This window comes from Chlamydotis macqueenii, chromosome 16, assembly GCF_036417535.1.
Source record: "Chlamydotis macqueenii isolate bChlMac1 chromosome 16, bChlMac1.mat, whole genome shotgun sequence".
In the NCBI taxonomy this organism is placed as follows: domain Eukaryota; kingdom Metazoa; phylum Chordata; class Aves; order Otidiformes; family Otididae; genus Chlamydotis; species Chlamydotis macqueenii.
Genome location: NC_141571.1, coordinates 268300 through 286273, shown reverse-complemented (window position 1 = coordinate 286273; position 17974 = coordinate 268300). Strand labels below are relative to the sequence as shown.

The window sequence follows — 17974 nt, the reverse complement described above, 5'->3', positions numbered from 1 at the left end:
GAGGGACCCCACGGTGGAGCGGGGAGGAATGTGAGGAGTTCTTCCCCCGAGGAGGAAGGAGAGGCGTAAAACAACGTGCGATGAACTGACTACAGCCCCCATTCCCTCTTCCCCCTGTGCCACTCAAGCAGGGGAAGGATGCAGAGATAACTGAGATGAATTTAAGCCCGGGAAGAGGGAGGGGTGGGGGGAAGTTACTTTGTTCTGTTCTCATTATCCTTCTTTGTTTTTTAGTAATGAATGACTAGTTTTTCCCCAAGTCAAGTCTGTAACTTTAAGGATTTCTCCCTGTTCTTATCTCAAACCTTAAGCCTTTTTCTTATATTATCTCTCCCTGTTCTCTCAGAGGGTGGAGAAAGTGAGAGAGAGACTGTGTAGTCTGGTCCCGATCAGGGCTAAACTATGACAGATGCAAAACATGGCAATGCAATTCTGATTCAAACAACTTCCCTTTTTTCAGAAGTTTCAGCCTTGCAGATAATTCTGCCAGGTGTACTGTAACAAATTAGTTTTAATTTCTGATTTTGAAAAACTTTATTTCTTCCATCAGCTCCAAGGTTCTGGCTTAAAGCATTACAGTGCTGCAAGTATTCTATTGCCCTTGTTCCTGTAGCATGCTGCATTTGTCTTTGAATGATGGCTTTTAATGTTAGCTTGCCTCTGGGATGTTTGTTAAAAATAGCTTTATACTACTTTAGATTTGCAGCATAATTAGAAAGCCATTGGCTTGGCAAATAATTGTCTGGTTATTAATACCTTTCTGAGAAATGGACTGCAGTATGTTTTTTACTTTATCTCTAACTGCATTTCTATGTTTGCCTTTCAGGTTCGTGATGTGCGAATGATTTCAGATAGAAACTCCAGGCGTTCAAAGGGAATTGCTTATGTAGAATTTGTTGATGTTAGTTCAGTGCCTCTGGCAATAGGACTGACTGGACAGAGAGTCTTGGGTGTGCCAATCATAGTACAAGCATCACAGGTAAGGAGTTGTAAACTTCATTTTTGTTCGTATTGAGTGATGCCTCTTTTATCTCACTGGAAAACTTATTTAAAAATTTGATTAACATTGACGGTTTGGAAAACCTTAACAAGAATGATTATTTAAGCTAATTATAAATGGACCTTTGTTTTCCTTAGTTGACAGGCAAATTAAAGCAGTTCAAAGTGATACAAATGCATTTTGAAAATGCATGTTAAGATATTTAGAAAGTAGTAATAATGAAACTGTAATAGAATCACAGAATGGTTAGGGTTGGAAGGGACCTTCAAAGGTCATCTAGTCCAACCCCCCTGCAAGGAGCAGGGACATCTCCAACCAGATCAGGTTGCTCAGAGCCTCATCCAGCCTGGCCTTGAACGTTTCCAGGGATGGGGCATCCACCACCTCTCTGGGCAACCTGTTCCAGTGTTCTACAACTTGCATTGTAAAAAATTTTTTCCTAATATCCAATCTAAATGTACCCCCCTCTATTTTAAAACCATTACTCCTTGTCCTATCACAACAGACCCTACTGAACAGCCTCTCCCCATCTTTCCTGCAGCCCCCTTTAGGCACTGGAAGGCCGCTCTAAGGTCTCCCTGGAGCCTCCTCTTTTCCAGGCTGAACAGCCCCAACTCTCTCAGCCTGTCCTCATAAGAGAGGTGCTCCAGCCCTTTTATCATCTTCGTGGCCTCCTCTGGACCTTCTCCAACTGGTCCATGTCCTTCTTGTGTTGGGGGCTCCAGAACTGGACACAGTACTCCAGGTGGGGTCTCACCAGGGAAGGGTAGAGGGGGAGAATCACCTCCCTCGACCTGCTGGCCACGCTTCAGCCCATGCAGCCCAGGATGCAGTTGGCCTTCTGGGCCGCAAGTGCACATTGCCGCCTCATGTTGAGCTTCTCGTTGGCCATCACTCCCAAGTCCTTCTCCTCAGGGCTGCTCTCCATCCATTCTCCGCCCGGCCTGTATTTGTGCCTGGGATTGCCACAACCCAGGTGCAGGACCTTGCACTTGGCCTGGCTGAACTTCAAGGTTTGCATGGGCCCATGGAATTGTAGTGTATATTATGTATGCTTTCCAGCACCATGTAAAAAGTAAAATGTTTAATTTACTAGATACAAGCCAGAGTTCTGCATGAAGCTGTTCCATTTGAAGGCTTTTGGAAACTATGCCTCTCTACTTGGTCGAGGTCTTGGATTTTGTAGGTTTTAAATTAGTCCAATAGATAGTGTGCAGATTATAGAACAGCTTATATTTTTTGATGAATCTGGTAGATGTATACTACTTATGTTTTTTTTATTAAATTCTTGAGAGGTGAGTGATTTTTTTTTTTTTTTTTCTCTCCTCTCCTCCCTCCCCCTTAGGCAGAGAAAAACAGAGCAGCAGCAATGGCAAATAATCTGCAGAAGGGCAGTGCTGGTCCGATGAGGCTGTATGTGGGATCATTACACTTCAACATAACCGAAGATATGCTTCGAGGAATTTTTGAGCCATTTGGCAGGGTAAATTTTGATTTGCAATGTCGTGCTATGGGAGTTTATCTGAAAAAAATAGATTAATTCTAGAGCACTCGCAGCTTCCGGAATTGATTCAACTTTATACTTACAAAACATCTTGTTTATTTTTCTTGCTTGTCTGTGCCTCTACATCCACAAGGCTTTACATAGTTAGTATTGGAAAACAAATGAGAATCTTGATTTGTGATATGATCCAGTGATTTTGAATGGCAGGTCTTATGAAAGAAAGCTGAGAATTCAGTGAGTACTTAAAATAACAAAACAAAACCCAAACAAAAAATTCCTGTACTATATCCTGCTTCTGCAACTTGTGAATATCTTCCCTGCCATGTGATTGTGAATGGGGACCCCCTTTTACAGGTTAAAGCACAAAGCACAGAATCAGAGCTGAGTTTTCTTTACTGTGAATGTAGTGGTTCCATCTGTTTTTGAGGCTTTTTGCTGAAGTTTTACCTCATGCTGCTGCTGTGAGCTAGCAGTATGTCCTGTGCAGCTCTGACACAGGCCCCTTTTCACTCCTGATCACTTGGCCCCAGTTTGTGGCATGGTAATATGTTTTTGTAGAGAGTTATGGAAGTGAGCAGATAGAATCTGAAGTTTCAGTGACGTTACAGTAAATATTAGCCCTACTGTGCTAACGAAGATAGCATGCATATATCATTATTAGATAGAGGAGAAGTAATATACTTAATGTGCTGCTTAATGGAAAAAAAAAATCAAGTCCATTGATATTTTTTCATACTATCTTTGGATATTAACCCTACATACATACTGTAACAGTGCTTTTCAGATGCTTTATTCAGATTCAGTATGTGCATCCTTTAATTCAGTTGTGCAAAAGCGTAGAAAATTGCAGCAATTTATTACATTTTAATCCACATGGCTGTTCTTGTTCTGTCTTCTCTCGAGGTCTGGCAGTAGGATTAATGTAGTTTAGGGGGCTTGCATGTGAAGCTGTGAAGGTTTTTCCTGCTCCTGATACTGTGTACTCCAGTCTTAAACTTGATTCTTCCTCTTACTTCTGTGTTGGTGTGTCCTCCAACACTATTTTGTGGCTCATGGATGACTTACAAATATGTTTTAAGTTCAGTAGCTGTGAACTTGTAGGAGTTCCCGTATACTAAATAATTATTTAAAATAGACCTTTCTTCTTAAAGCTCCTGGTCAAAGTAATGCAAACTGCTTTTCTTGTAAAATTGAGTTTCTCAGCATATAAGGTGCCATGGCTATAATGTTTTAGTTACGATTTGATGATGTCCACATGCTCATCGTCTGTTGCATCAGGACCAAGCCCCTGCCTGAGACCAGACTAATTTTAAAGAATAAATTGTACATGACCCTTGTGTTTACCTGCATTCTGTTTTAGTATTGAACTATGTATCTGGCTGCCTGTACGCTGATTTTTGACTCAAGGAAGAAATGAGGAACTGATTTTTTTTTAAAAAGTGGTTTCACAATGTATATTTAGCAAGGCTGTATTCAGATTTTGTTTTGGTATCTTGTGATTTGTTCCAAAATGTCTGATAATAAATAGTTTTATTCTTGTTTTTAGATTGAAAGCATTCAGCTGATGATGGATAGTGAAACTGGACGCTCAAAAGGATATGGATTTATTACGGTATGTCTAGAATTGCCAGACTTCTTAGACGATTTCTGAGTGTAACCTTCCCATGTAGTAGTATAGCTTACTCAGCAATCTCTGCAAAGTCTCATCTTAGAAATGTCACATTGCAGGATGTGCAGCAATGGCCTTTTTCTATGTTTCTACCAGTTCTGTCTGGGTATCGTGGTTGCACAATGCACGTGTTTAGAATGGGATAATATACTTTGTGGTCAGTGCCTGGTAAAGCAGTGCTGTCTTCTGCAGGCAAAAGACTGGCATTTCTTACAGTGCTATGCAAAGAATTGAATTTTAGCTTTTTGGGGGAAATAAAATTTTAGAGGCTAGAACTTTGAGTTGAAAACATTTTTACCCACAGATAGTCAAGAAACCCAAGTTCACAAAATTATCTGACTTGGCAATTTGTCATGGGGGAAAAAAAAAGTCTTGGTGGAACCTCTGGCACTTAGAGACAAATGAAACCAAACTAACTATATAGCTAATACTTGGTAGTTTTAACTCTGACAAAGTATTTAATTTAATGGTACCCAGCATAAAGCAGAACATCTGTTAGGAATAGCCAGTAAATGCATGCCAGTTAAAAGGTTGCAAAGGAAGTGACTGTCATTCTTGGAAAGTGTTGAAAGAGAACTACAGCCATGACTTAATGTTGGTTGCAATATCTCTAGTACTCTACCTTCAATAATAATGTATATTTATATATATTCTTACCTAAAGCAACCTGATCTAGTCAGGGATGTCCCTGTTTCTTGCAGGGGGGTGGACTAGATGACCGTTGAAGGTCCCTTCCAACTCTAACTATTCTATGATTCTATGATTCTAAATATGAGAAAGTAAATATCCAAACTTGTGTGTATCTGGTTTAAATGTAAAATAGGGATCACATTTAACTTAACTTGTAGCTATTGTTATCTTTAATTTAGTCTTTCGCATGTTTATATAACTGTGGATATTACATACACTAGAGGTGTTGCTGTATGCTGCAGGCAGTATTACTGAACTACATTTTTCCGATCTACAGTTCTCAGACTCTGAGTGTGCCAAAAAGGCCTTGGAACAACTCAATGGATTTGAGCTGGCTGGTAGGCCAATGAAAGTTGGACATGTAACTGAGCGCACTGATGCTTCCAGTGCTAGTTCATTTTTGGACAGCGATGAGTTGGAACGGACTGGAATTGACTTGGGAACAACTGGTCGCCTTCAGTTGATGGCAAGACTTGCAGAAGGTATGTGTGATGATTAATAGCAAATGTATGAATATACAGAAGTTCATGGAATTTGAGTTAATACCATTCAATGTGTTTAGCGTAATATTCTGTGGAGTGTATTTTTAAGCTTTTGACAATAGTAAGATTTGTGATACTTCTGTTACTGCATCCCTAACTGAGTGAAAAGTGCTTGCTACAAGTTATGTTCATATTCTGTTCTAGGTACTGGTTTGCAGATTCCCCCGGCTGCACAGCAGGCTCTGCAGATGAGCGGATCTTTGGCATTTGGAGCTGTGGCAGGTAAGAAATGACGACTTATTTACTTTTAAAAAATACTTTATGCTTTATAACTTTGAGACAAGTGATACTTAACTACATTTTGTGATCTTGAAAAATGAGAACGTAGGTATTGCAGATCTTTTTGCAAAATGTAAAATGTTGAAAATCCATGACCAAATAAACAGTGACAGTATATGACAGCTTTGGGCGTGGTTCAATTTGCGTTATTTTTGGCAAATCTGTTGTAGTTCACTTAATTCATCCCAAGACTTCATCTCCTTATCTTTACTATTCCCTGCGATAATGGGGACTTGCATGTTCTACTGCAGTGTGTTGACTGTTTAAAAATGGCAGGCTCATAACTGGAAGGGGATTGACTTTCTGAAAAGGCAGAGCTGTACCAGGGCCAAGAAGGTTATTAGGCCTTTATGGGGGTCACAGCAACTAAGACTAAAGTAGCGTTAGGTTTATGCAGTGTATGTCCTGGTGCGGAAGGACACTGTATACCAGGGAATTTGTGTGTTGCTTGGAATTGGCTGTAGTTTGTGCATTCTGCAACTGCGTATGTTGCAAATGTTACTGAGACTTTGTTTTGTTCAGACAGGGAATGAGGCTAAGGATATGATTGCTGCTAGATTACAGCTGGCCTAAACATCAAACTGTTTGAGGGCTTCAGAACTGGAGCAGTAAGCAACCTGCAGGAGATTAGAAATATACAGAGTGCAATTTCTTCTTATTTTTTTATTAATACAAGGACAAAAGGCATGAGACTGTCATAGCAGTAGAAAAGAACTTGAATGTCAGAAGTAACTAGATGCAGCAAGGTGTGGAAAGTGTCAGGAAATGAAGAAAGAATATGTGGTATTGTTTTATTTATCTTCCAGTGGAGTTTGTGACCGAAGTGATTCAGACTTAAGGTATACCTGAATCATGTCACTGAAGTTCAGGTGCAGTTTTGAGAAGAGCATAAACACGAAACTGTAGACAGTTGCTAAAAGGATATAATAGGGTCTTTCTATAGATACCCCCTTGGAGAGAAAAGGAACTGGTTAGTGAAAGAAAAATACATATTGAGGAATAAAGCTGTGACTCTGTTCGAGATGAAGAAGATGAAGAAGGCACAGTGGCAAGGAAGAAGAATATCTAGTCCAGAAAGAGAAGGAAAGGTAAATACCACTAAAATTAGATCACCTTTAATGTAGGTGATAGTGATGTGACAGTCTTGCTTAGAAACAAGTGTGGTCAATGAGAAATGAGAGGAATAGTTTCAAAGAACACCAGTCTTCCCGCCCCCATATTTGAAACAAACAAGCCGAAGAAATCCAAACTCCTCAAATCAGGAACATGGCCAAAAATGTCTGACACAGGTGAACTGTTAAGATAGCATGGAATTGGTATGGGACAACATGGCTGTGGAGTAATAAATGATAAGGTTGAATACAGGTTTTTGAAGAATGTGATTGTTTAGTAACTGTAGAAATGAAAGTGGTAGGAGCAGCATTGTTTATTCCACTTGTATTGTACAAAAGGAATAATGCAGACGTGCAACTTAAGTAACTTTGGAAAAAGATAAAGCTTTTTACTACTGTAGAGTCATGAGCTATCCCCAAAGTGACATTTGGTTATGGATTAAAGATATCTTTACTCTTGTTAGAGAAAATTACTACCAGGAATTATATCATTATGGGAGACTTTAACTTCCCTGATACAGATTGGAGAAGAATTGCTAGTAATAATGGTGGGGCCCAGATATTCCTGGATGTGATATCCGACAAATTTCTTCATCAAACACTCACTGACTCACGAAGAGGGGATGCTATTTTAAACTCAATTTGGTAAGTAATGAAGATGTTACAGATGAGAATGGAAATTACCATTGACTTGAGAGATCATGAATTGCTCAAGTTAAAATGGAAGGATAAACAAAATCTGTGACTTAGGTCTGTCACTAAGGCTTCTGATTTCAAAAGCAGTGATTGAAGACACAAGGCAGTAACGTCATCTGGTCTAAGGAACTTGCATGTTTGAACAGGCAGGATGTAAAGTTTTTTCGGTTCCAAATTGCTAATGCTATATTGGATCTGTATTCCACAGAAAGAAGAAACAGTCCTGTTAGAAATGGGCTCCACACCAAACTGGGTGATAAGTACCTCGGAAGAAATCAGGAATAAGCACAGAGCCTATGAAAGAAAAAGGACTGATAATAAAACAATATTTTTAGTTTAGGAAATCAATGAAATGAGAATTATCTGCCAGTAGTCATATTGAGGTAGACCTTGTAAAAGACATGAAAGCATAGATGAAGATTTACCAGCTCTTAGAGAGGAAAAAAAAGGAAGTGGGGCTGAGGTTGAATGAAAAAATATTCCCAAGATTTTTCAGAAGAATCTCATTACCTCTGTAGTGGGGACATAGGACATAGTTTGGAATTTGAGGAAGGTAAGCTAGACATAGAGACTTAAAAAAAATAAGATTATTCACAAGGTAGAAGCAAAGTAAGAGCTGAACATACTCGCTTCGGAGTAGTAAGAAAACTCCCATGAATTTAGTGAGGGAATGGGTACATGAAATATGAGGTCTGATATCTGATAGAGTCAATAAATGTATTAAGTCTGCGATACAATATATAGCTGGAACATCTAATTTGGAATTGCCTACACTTAAAAGGAAGGAAGAACATCATAATCTGGCCAGTTCCTAGTCTTCTACTCTGACTTCACTTCTCTCCTTCAAAAGTTGTACTAAAGTTGTCATACTAGAGAATATTATTAAAGTCTAGCATGCTTTTAGAGAAACTGCATTTAAAGACTAACAGTCTTTGATAAAACTGACTTTGCTAGACAGAAGCAGTAGTAGAACTCAACTCTTTGAACTTTTGACTTAAGTCATTTGGAAGTTAAACCAGAGAAGTGGATGGTACAGGGAGTACAAGATGTGTAAAGAAGCTGGTTCAAAGAAGGGATTTTTTTTTTCAGGTGAAAGCTGGGGAAGTTAGAGACTGTTATTGAAGGCAAAGTTCAAGCATTGGGCTGCTCTTGTTTAGTAGTTACATGAATAACAGTAGTCAGCAAGAGTAGGAGTGAGGTGAGTAAATACAGAGGTGCTGCCAGTAAGGGATTCCCAGGGTGTTGTACATTGTTCACCTGCTCAGGATTGAAACAAGTTCTAGTTATATAGCCTGAGAGCTGACCAGTGAAAGATGGCCAAGGAGGAGGAAAATACTTGAGTACTCCAATTTATCAGTGAGTGAATATGAACTGTCAGTGTGATACATTTCTGAAAGGGCAGCTGTGTTCCTGGAGGTACGTACTTCAGCATGTGAGATGTAACGTACACATTTGTGAACAGTTCTGGTCAACCCATATTCGAGATGGATTGAATCAAACTAGAATAGGGAAGCTAAAGAATTAGTTTTACGGGGGACTTGAGAACTTGGACATTATTCCCACGGAGAAAAATCCAGCAGGAAAAAGAATTTAAGCTAAACGGTTGTAGCTGTGTACTTTCTGTTCTCCATTAAATTCTGTCTGAAAACCTGAAACAAAATAACCATGAGGCCATAGAACATTCTTCTAATGCTTTGTGGGACAAAACAAAGCATTCCTTACTTTTGGAAAGGAACTATCAATTTATGAAAAAGATTGAGATAGTGTGCTGCAATAGAGAGATGAATAGGTGTTATCATTCAGGACCTCTATTTCATCTGCTGTTCTCTTGTAAGTAATTACTTGGAAAACTGGAGAATACTTGGCAGGCTTTTGTTTATTTAGAGCTAGCTGTGTTTTAAAATAAATGTGCAACTTCATTTTGTATTAGGACAGAAAATGCTTTGATAGCTATTTCTGTATTTCTGCTTTCTCTATACTAAATGTGTATTTTTTAGTCATGGTGAACTTCCTGCTTTTACAGGTTATATGTACAGAACATACTGAAAAAGTTACTTTGATCTTAACTTGACAGATGTATTAATTTCAGTTTCCGCATACTATTTAAACGTACGGAGAAATAAGAGTTGACAGTCAAGACTGACCATGAATTTCTAAATTTTGAGTGAACTTGGAAGTGAGAGGACCATTTTTCAATCATGAGCAACAAGAAAATTAGTGAAAGATTTGGCGGACCATGCATTATGTTTCAGAGGTGGGAGATACTACAAAACTTGCTGCAATTCTGTCAGAATTGCAGAGGGAGCAGTCCCTGTCCTCATCTAACTGGAGTGATTTGGGAGATTTGGAGGTTTATTTTTTTAATGCATTTGTTTTAAAAAAAACTGGGTAGTAATTAGTTATAGATTTGGCTAAATCCATGCAGTTTCTATAGAGAATACAGGCTAAAACAGTCTTCCCCATTATGATATTTCTCACTCTGTGACACTAAGGATTTCTTTACGTTCAGATCCAGGTGAAAAACATGCTAAATGTAGCCAATTCTTATTACAGCTCAGCCTTCAGAGCTTGCTCCTTCCATCTCTTACATTTCAATATGGTTCCCAGAATCTGTTCTTCTGTGGAAGTCACTTGGGAAGGCACTTGAGGAAGACTTGGCTTTGGGGCTCTCGCTGCCTAATACTTGGAGCAAAAAAAAAAATCCGCTCCTGTTGGTCCCCCACAGTTGTAGAGGAGGGCTTACTGGAAAGGGAAAAAGCATACTGATACCTTCAGGTATTTCCAAGTCAGCTTGGAAGCTTACTGTTGTCTAAACAAGTGAATTAATATGACTGTTAACTTGAGTCTTCTAACTCCTTGTGTTTGTGTGAATTAAATAAGAACATAAGTGAAGGGGTGTATGCTTATTTCTCTCGCATTCTGAAGTTTTCTTTTGGTTTAAAGATGTCGTGTATTGGAGTCATATACTTGGAAATGGTTAGAAAGTCTGCCTTTGTCTGTTCCCATTACTTCACATTCGGACAGCTATATGTTATTAAACAAGTAATTAGTGTTTTCTTGACAAAGTAAACGTTCTGAACACTTGAATATGTTTTGAGTTTGAAAAATAACAAAGTAACTTGTGTCATTATGACATTTATATGAAAATATAACAGGTTGAAATATCGCCTTTTTCTACTTGAAATTAAATTTGATAACTGCTTTCAGAATGTCACATCTGGGTAACTCTGTGCTTGAATGCTTTCTGTTAGTAAAGATTCCAAACTTCTAATGCTTGTAAGAATTACTGTAACTGTTTTCTCATGGAACAAAAATGCATCTTACAAAGAGTTCAAGCAAAGGCGTGATATGATATGATACAATACATTGAATTAAAGGACGTGGTCATGTCTTTCCTTTTACGGTATTATTTCTCTCTGAAATACGCTTACCTTTGTACAGAATATTCCAGCTGAGAAGCTGAAATGAGTGAAACTACTCACAACTAGAGAGGAACAGTCAGAGTGGGTTGAGGTACCTGAACAAGGTCTTAACCACAAAAATACAAACTAAACAACCTGGCTGGCAGGTAATAATACAATAATGCTAGCAAGCATACTAACTTAGTTCTGTATATTTTTCTTTAGATTTGCAAACGAGACTATCTCAGCAGAATGAAGGTAAACTAGCATTTAATATAACTTGTCACTAGTAGGTTTTGTTGCAGATATGCATAAGTTAAATGCTTGTAGTGTAGAGCTTGCCAGCAGCCTGAGAAATGGTGTTGTGTGTCTGTAGGAATGGTACTCTATATTGATTGTTGACTGAAAATAACAGAACATATGTTAAACATTTGGCTTTTTCTTTGTAACATTTCCTCAGTGTTGGTAATGTTCCCCAGCCATATGTTAGTCCTAGAAAATATGTGGGTTTGTGTTTTGTTTGTGGGTTTAGGTGCAGTTGGGTTGGGTTTTTTTCCTACTTTAGAGGTAGGGACTAGACGAGTCATTTGAGAGTCAGGAGTTTTTGGTTACTGTCCCTGAATAAGTTGTCATCTTACTCTGGCTGTGCCAGAGTATGTAGGTGGCCATTATTTCAGCTAAACTAACAGAAGCTTACAGCTATGGAAAGCGCAGCCTACGGGACAGTGCTTGTATTTAATAAGATGTGCTGTGATGATGAGCAACAATAAATAATGCATAATAATTTCATAGCTACTAGGAAAGAGTATAGATCTGTTCTACAGTTAAAATGATTATAAATTTAGTTGTCAAATCCTTCCTACATTATGTGTTTCCAAGGAACAGAAGTATGGATATACTTTTCTGAAGGATAATTCACTGTGCTTAAAATAAATTTTTGAGAATTCTCGAAGATGTCTGTCACTTCCTGTGAAGTCACGTGGGATGGTGCCACTCCGTCCTGAGCTGCTGCTTGGCTTTCATGAGGAGAAAAAATTAAAGTTTCTGCTGGCATACAGCTCAGGCAGAATTTTTAGATGCATGTGAAGATGCATGTATCTGCATTTCAGTGTTTAAATTGAAAATCTGCCAAAATCAATGTCCAGGGTTGTCTTTTAACTTTTCAGCTTCAACTGTAGTTTATCCACTATTTTCTGTATTGATCTATTTAAAATTTCTCTATCATAGGCAATGTCTAGCTAGGAATTTTTGCTTTCCTGCCTTCAGTTTTCTGTTTAGTTAGAACTGTTGCTGCAATTGCTGAATGTGTGGATTTTAAAGATCAGATATTTAAATTGGAGCTATGCATAGCAGGTTCTTAGATTTGTTGTTGGTGTTTTTCCATTACAACAGTTCTGGCTGCAGCTGCTTCTGTACAACCACTTGCAACACAGTGCTTCCAGCTTTCCAACATGTTTAATCCTCAAACGTAAGTGACTTTATCATTGTCTGTTTGGCATTTTTTGATGATGTGCTAGTTTAGCCTAGCTCCCGACCAAGCTATGCAGTTTTTCACTGACTCTCCCCACCTTCTGAGACAATGGAGGTGAGAAAATAGAATAAAAAGCTTGATGTTTGAGAGAAGCACAGGGAGAGATTATTCAGGTTACCATTAGGGGTGAAAAAGACTGAACTGGGGAAAACTACTTCAAGTTATTATTAATAAAACCAAAGCAGGATAATGTGGAAGAGAACAAAACCAACTTTCCCCCACTCCTCCCTTTTCCGGGGCTTAACTTCATTTCAGTTATCTCTGCATCCTTTCCCCACTTGAGTGGCACAGGGTGAGAAGAGGGAATGGGGGTTACGGTCATTACACGTTGCTTTATGCCGCTCCTTCCTCCTCAGGGGAAGAACTCCTCACATTCCTCCCCTGCTCCACTGTGGGGTCCCTCCCACGGGCCACAGTCCTTTGTGAAACTGTTTCGGCGTGGGTCATCTCTTCCATGGGGTCCACGGGCCACAGCCTCCTTCAGGCACCCGCCTGCCCCAGCGTGGGGTCCTCTATGAGCTGCAGGGGGATCTCTGCTCCTCCATGGGCTGCAAGGGGGATTTCTGCTCCTCTGTGGGCCTCCACAGGCTGCAGGGGCACAGCCGGCCTCACCACAGGCTGCAGGGGAATTCTGGCCAGGAGCCTCATTACTGCTCCCCCTCCTTCTGCACCGCCCTTGGCGTCTGCAGCCGTTCCTCTCACAAGAAATTCTTCACAACCGGCTGGCAGACGCCTCTCAGGATCTCTTCACATCTCATCTCCTCTCCACTTTTTGCGGCCAGGCCAGGCCGAGTCAGGCCCAGACAGCCATCCAGAGGGAGGCCAGAGGGTGAGGGCCACAAGACTCCTGCCTCTCCCTCTCCGCCTGCTTCTGCTTCTTCATGTCTTTTTTTTTTGTTTTTTTTTTTTTTCTCCTTTTAAAGTATGTTATCACAGAGGTGTTACATTATCACTGATTAGCTTGGTCCTTGCCAGTAGCAGGTCCACCCTAGAGCTGGCTGAGTCAACTGGACAAAGGGGAAACTTCTAGCAGCTTCTCGCAGAAGCTGCTGTTGTAGCCCCCTGCCCACCCCAAACGAGAACACTTTAACACCTGAGAAAGGAATCGGAATGTTGCAGAGGGTTTTTTTTTTTTTTTAATGGGTTTTGGGGCTGATTTTGTTTGATTGATAACAGTTTCATCTCTGTCCTGTTCTTCTTCTACCTCCCACAGTGAAGAAGAAGCTGGCTGGGATACAGAAATTAAAGACGATGTGATTGAGGAATGTAACAAACATGGCGGAGTTATCCACATCTATGTAGACAAAAACTCAGCTCAGGTATGTCTGGTTCTAAGGAGACACTGAGTAGGTTTTAGTTTTGTTGCTTTGTGGTGTGCAGAGGCAGCATTACAAAGACTTCTCCCCCCCCCCCCCCCCCCCCCCCCCCAACTGAGTCTAAACTTCTTGAAGTTACTTTGGAGTTTTTGCTGAATGTAACTGGTTCCCTCCTGCTGTGGGTTACTGTGTGTAAATCAAATGCAAGTATGAGAGCAGTTTTCTGGTGCTGCACTCTGCTCTGACAGATTTGCACAGCTGAAGTTACTGTGGAAATACAGACTGAATGGTAGTGACATCTTTAATTCTGGCATTTGGTGTTTCCCAAAAGCCAGGGACTTCAAGTTTCCTTTGTTTCTAGAGAATACAGGCTTTAGCACAAAGGACACTCTGCTCCAGCAGACTTGTCATCTGCAGTTGAATGTGTACCTAATCCTGTGCTTGGAAACTATTGTGTTTACTAGTAACGTTAGTCTTGTAGTGGGCAGGAGGAGTGCCTGGAGTTATAACAGGGAGGAGAAGAAAAAGGGCTACTGATGCAGACTTAATTACAGGCTTATGCCTGTTTGAGGGACTCTAAGCCTGCATCTTAAAAAGGCATTTTTCTTCTATGTTCACTTTGTTTACATGATCCCCAGGCTGGTTATCTCTTCCTGTGCAATTCGGCTCTTAGCTTATAAACTGCGGAAAGTCTGTAAAGAGATTTGGCCTTCTTGGAACCCCTTATATGTAGAATTCAGAGCACAAACTGAAGTACAGTTCTCAAACACTCTCGTAGTCAGATTAATTTCTAGCCATCAGGGGAAGAACTCCTCACGTTCCTAGCTATCAGACCCTGGAAGTGTCCTGTTCTGTTCCATTCTGTTGTGCGAGGCTGAAGCCTACACTGCTGTCCCTGTCAGTATTGCTTAGATGGGAGTGCTCTGCCCTGGTAGTGCATGTGGCACTCACAAACCTTTGTTACCATTGTGCTGCTCCTACAGATGTCGCCTGAAACCCTTTCATATGGATTACTGAGATGTTAGATTAGAGAGGAGCTGCGGTCTAGTACATAAAACAACATCCATTCTTTCCTAGCATTTTTTTACTCTTCAGGATCTCTGCTATGTTGGACTACGGGGCTGATGGGAGGTAGAAACCTTTCCCACAATATATTAATCTATTAGTGTCTTAGAGAAAACAAAGTGTCGTTCAACAGATGGGGAGTGGGGAATAAAAACAACAAAAAGACCACCCCAACACACAAACTTGCGAAAAACGCCACATCCTTCAACATACCTCATGTGGGTTCTGAGCACGTAGAGCTACAAATTAGGTTCACAATAACAAGTGGATTTAAAAGAAAAAACTACAGCTACTGTATAATGAGTTAGCTGTTTGTTAGTGAAAACCATTTTGTCACAGTAGCACAGTGAAGACCCAGATACAAAAATACCCACTGATATTTAAAAATACTGTATTTGAACATAAATTTCCACTGTGCTGTTCTGTTCTCCAGGCTTAGATTCTGGTCATGTTATCTTTTAAGTGTTTTCATCTTGCATCTATTTTGGGCTCTTTCCAGACAGCCAGTCTGCCCAGGCCAAGGGCTGTCAGTAATCAGCCATGAGGATGTGATTTGTTTGGCTGAACATACTGCAATCCCAGCTGAGCACGTGGTCTCACGTACTGCACTAGTCCACTCTGTGGTGTGTTAAGGCAAACTAAAGCTTTGTGTTGCTGTGTCTCACTGCAAGGTTTAAGCAGCTTGGATGCCTATGCAGGGAGAGGCTGAGAACAGAACTGTGTGTGTTAATTGCTTAGTGCCTTAAACGTCAGCCCCCGATCTCACCTTTCCCTCCTGAGAAGGAATGAGTTAGATCACAGTGGGAAGAGTTAATACAGGCTGACAAAGTGTGGTGGTTTAGCCTGCAGAAACCAGGACACAAAGGCTGTTAAAGGGAAGGCTGGATTCTGTTTCTTAATATATTATTTTTCTATAAAATGTGTTTCAGCTAGAATCTGATCTGGTTCAAGAATTACTGGTAGTATTCAATTTTTAAGTAGGCAGCGAGAAAAATGCATGCACATTACTGTGGGCATCTGTATGTCTTGCCGTTGTTGAATATTGCAGTACCCTAGATTAGGCTGGTTTAGTGCTTAATTTACAGATAGAAAACTTCAGGTATCTCAAGCAAAGCTGAAAGATCAGTCTGTCGTTCATGTTAGGTAACCTCTTCGGCTCTTCCTGCCCTGTTGTGATGGGTTTTTTTCCCTTTGTTTCAGTCCTAGTTTACATAGACAGACACATGCAGAGGTTCATGTAGTAGAGTTTTTGCAGTACCAGTCATCCTTGAAGTGCTGGAGATCATTCGTGCCCCAGGGAATGGGGAGCGCTTAATCCCTTTGAAAACAAGACTCTGAACTTGCAGTCTAGTTCAGCATTTGTGGTTAAAGTTGGTGATTTACAGAACTTGATAGCTAGCCTGCAGCAGAGGTTGCCAAGTTCCTTGTGTGGGATTGGTAATCAGGAGCCATTAGATACTCTTTGAAGGGTGATCATGAGCAAGTAAGCAATCCATTACTTATTGATTTCAGATCAAGCTCACATTTGGTCTGGGTTTTGCAAAATCCTGTTTAGGAAAGTTTCATGTTAAGATAACTGTTCCAGTATGGTAATGTATGTCAGTAAAAACCTGTCCATTACTCTGTTTTCTCATGCTCATTCTGCATTGTTGGTTGATAGCGGTAGAAACACAGGGAGGCAAGTTTGCCTCCGGCACAACCACGCCAAGGAGGTGTCTTGAGAACAGCTGGTGTGGGAGGTTTCTCAAGCATGTAATGGACTGTAACGCTTCTGTATTACAGGGCAATGTGTATGTCAAATGTCCTTCGATTGCTGCTGCCATTGCAGCTGTCAATGCATTGCATGGGAGGTGGTTTGCAGGTGAGTGGATTTCAAGCAGACACCTACATTTAGTCATTTATTACAGAAATGACCAAATACTGGTGGGGTTTTTTTTAACTTTTAAATTTAAAAAAATCTTTTATTAGGTAAAATGATTACAGCAGCGTATGTACCTCTTCCAACGTACCATAGCCTTTTCCCAGATTCGATGACTGCAACCCAACTACTGGTTCCTGTTCGACGATGAAGATGGATTTAGTCAGTTTTGTACATAGTTATTTTTTGGAGGAAGATTGAGTTATCTTTTATTTAGATAAAACTAAAGGAAACGATTTAATGTCATTTTGTGTACACTTCCTGCTACCTTTAAAAATAAAATGAAGTAAGCAGAAATGCAGTGTGTTCATTCTCCCTAACTAGCATTTCCACTGTATACGAAGCTGTTGACTTCTTGTTCTGCCTTGTAATTCTTGTACATTTACTAAGGTGATCTGTAGGAACTGAGAAGTAGCTCATAGAAAACAAGTTCTCTGTAAAAGGCAGATGGGACATAATGAGATTTTTAATGTTTCACAAGCCTTTCTTTTAATGCAGCAATTACATTTTACATTTCACTAAATGTAGGTGATCTGCTCAAGGTTAATATCAGAGAGAGACTTTAAGAAGGGACATATTTAGTGTTTTGTATAAATGGAAAATTCAAAAGGCTACTGAAAGCTGAGTCTGGACAGCCACTCAGCTTGCTTTGTGCTGAATTAATTGGTAAGAATAGAAGGATCGAAGGGTTTTATTTCTTGATGGTAACTTTTGATTAATGTATCTGTAAAAGTTTCTTTGTAAATACTGTGTGAGGTGTGTCTAAGTTTCCAAACAAAACTATCTCTGCATTTCCAGATAAGTTTCTATGTATGCAGTGTGGGACAGTTGAAGGATTCCAGCAGAGTCTAAAAATCAGTAGGAAATACAGAAATGTGTTTTGTTCTGGTTGCATATAATCTTTGCTCTTTTTAAGCTCTGTGAGCTCTGAAATATATTTTGGGTTACTTCAGTGTGTTTGACAAGACAGCTTGATATTTCTATCAAAGACTTTCATATTGCAACGATCTTTGTAAGAACCACTCAAATAAAATTATCTTAAAAAGGCCTTCATGAAGCTTCATTTCTCCACGTTCCTAATGTGACTTAAGCAGTGTTTGCTGCAGACTGGAGGTGAGTGATAGATGCTTTAAAATGGTAGGTGTTCGGAATACCACTCCTCTAGGAGAAAGTGCTGTTTTGAATCCTCCATGTCCTGCAGCTGTGGTTCTAAGAGCCTGTGGGTTTCTCACTGCCCAGGCAGTGGACAAG

At 40.0% G+C, this 17974-nt stretch overlaps 1 protein-coding gene across 9 annotated transcripts in view; it reads left to right on the top strand.

The window, feature by feature from the left end:
* Positions 1 to 17771, top strand: part of RBM39 (RNA binding motif protein 39) — a 34478-nt gene extending 16707 nt beyond the window's left edge. For 5 of the 9 annotated variants that reach the window (XM_086760861.1, XM_086760860.1, XM_086760859.1 and 2 more), the window contains 10 exons: positions 827 to 979; positions 2346 to 2483; positions 4051 to 4116; positions 5141 to 5345; positions 5550 to 5627; positions 11119 to 11151; positions 12286 to 12361; positions 13638 to 13743; positions 16588 to 16666; positions 16774 to 17771. In XM_086760861.1, the coding sequence (XP_086616987.1) occupies positions 827 to 979; positions 2346 to 2483; positions 4051 to 4116; positions 5141 to 5345; positions 5550 to 5627; positions 11119 to 11151; positions 12286 to 12361; positions 13638 to 13743; positions 16588 to 16666; positions 16774 to 16874 (1035 nt within the window). In that variant the 3' untranslated portion in view covers positions 16875 to 17771. Of the gene's footprint in view, positions 1 to 826; positions 980 to 2345; positions 2484 to 4050; positions 4117 to 5140; positions 5346 to 5549; positions 5628 to 7260; positions 7442 to 10045; positions 10261 to 11118; positions 11152 to 12285; positions 12362 to 13637; positions 13744 to 16587; positions 16667 to 16773 lie in introns of those variants that run through there. The other 4 variants (XR_015260349.1, XR_015260350.1, XM_086760863.1 and 1 more) reach the window with 4 other exon arrangements.
* The last annotated feature ends 203 nt before the right edge of the window (positions 17772 to 17974 follow it).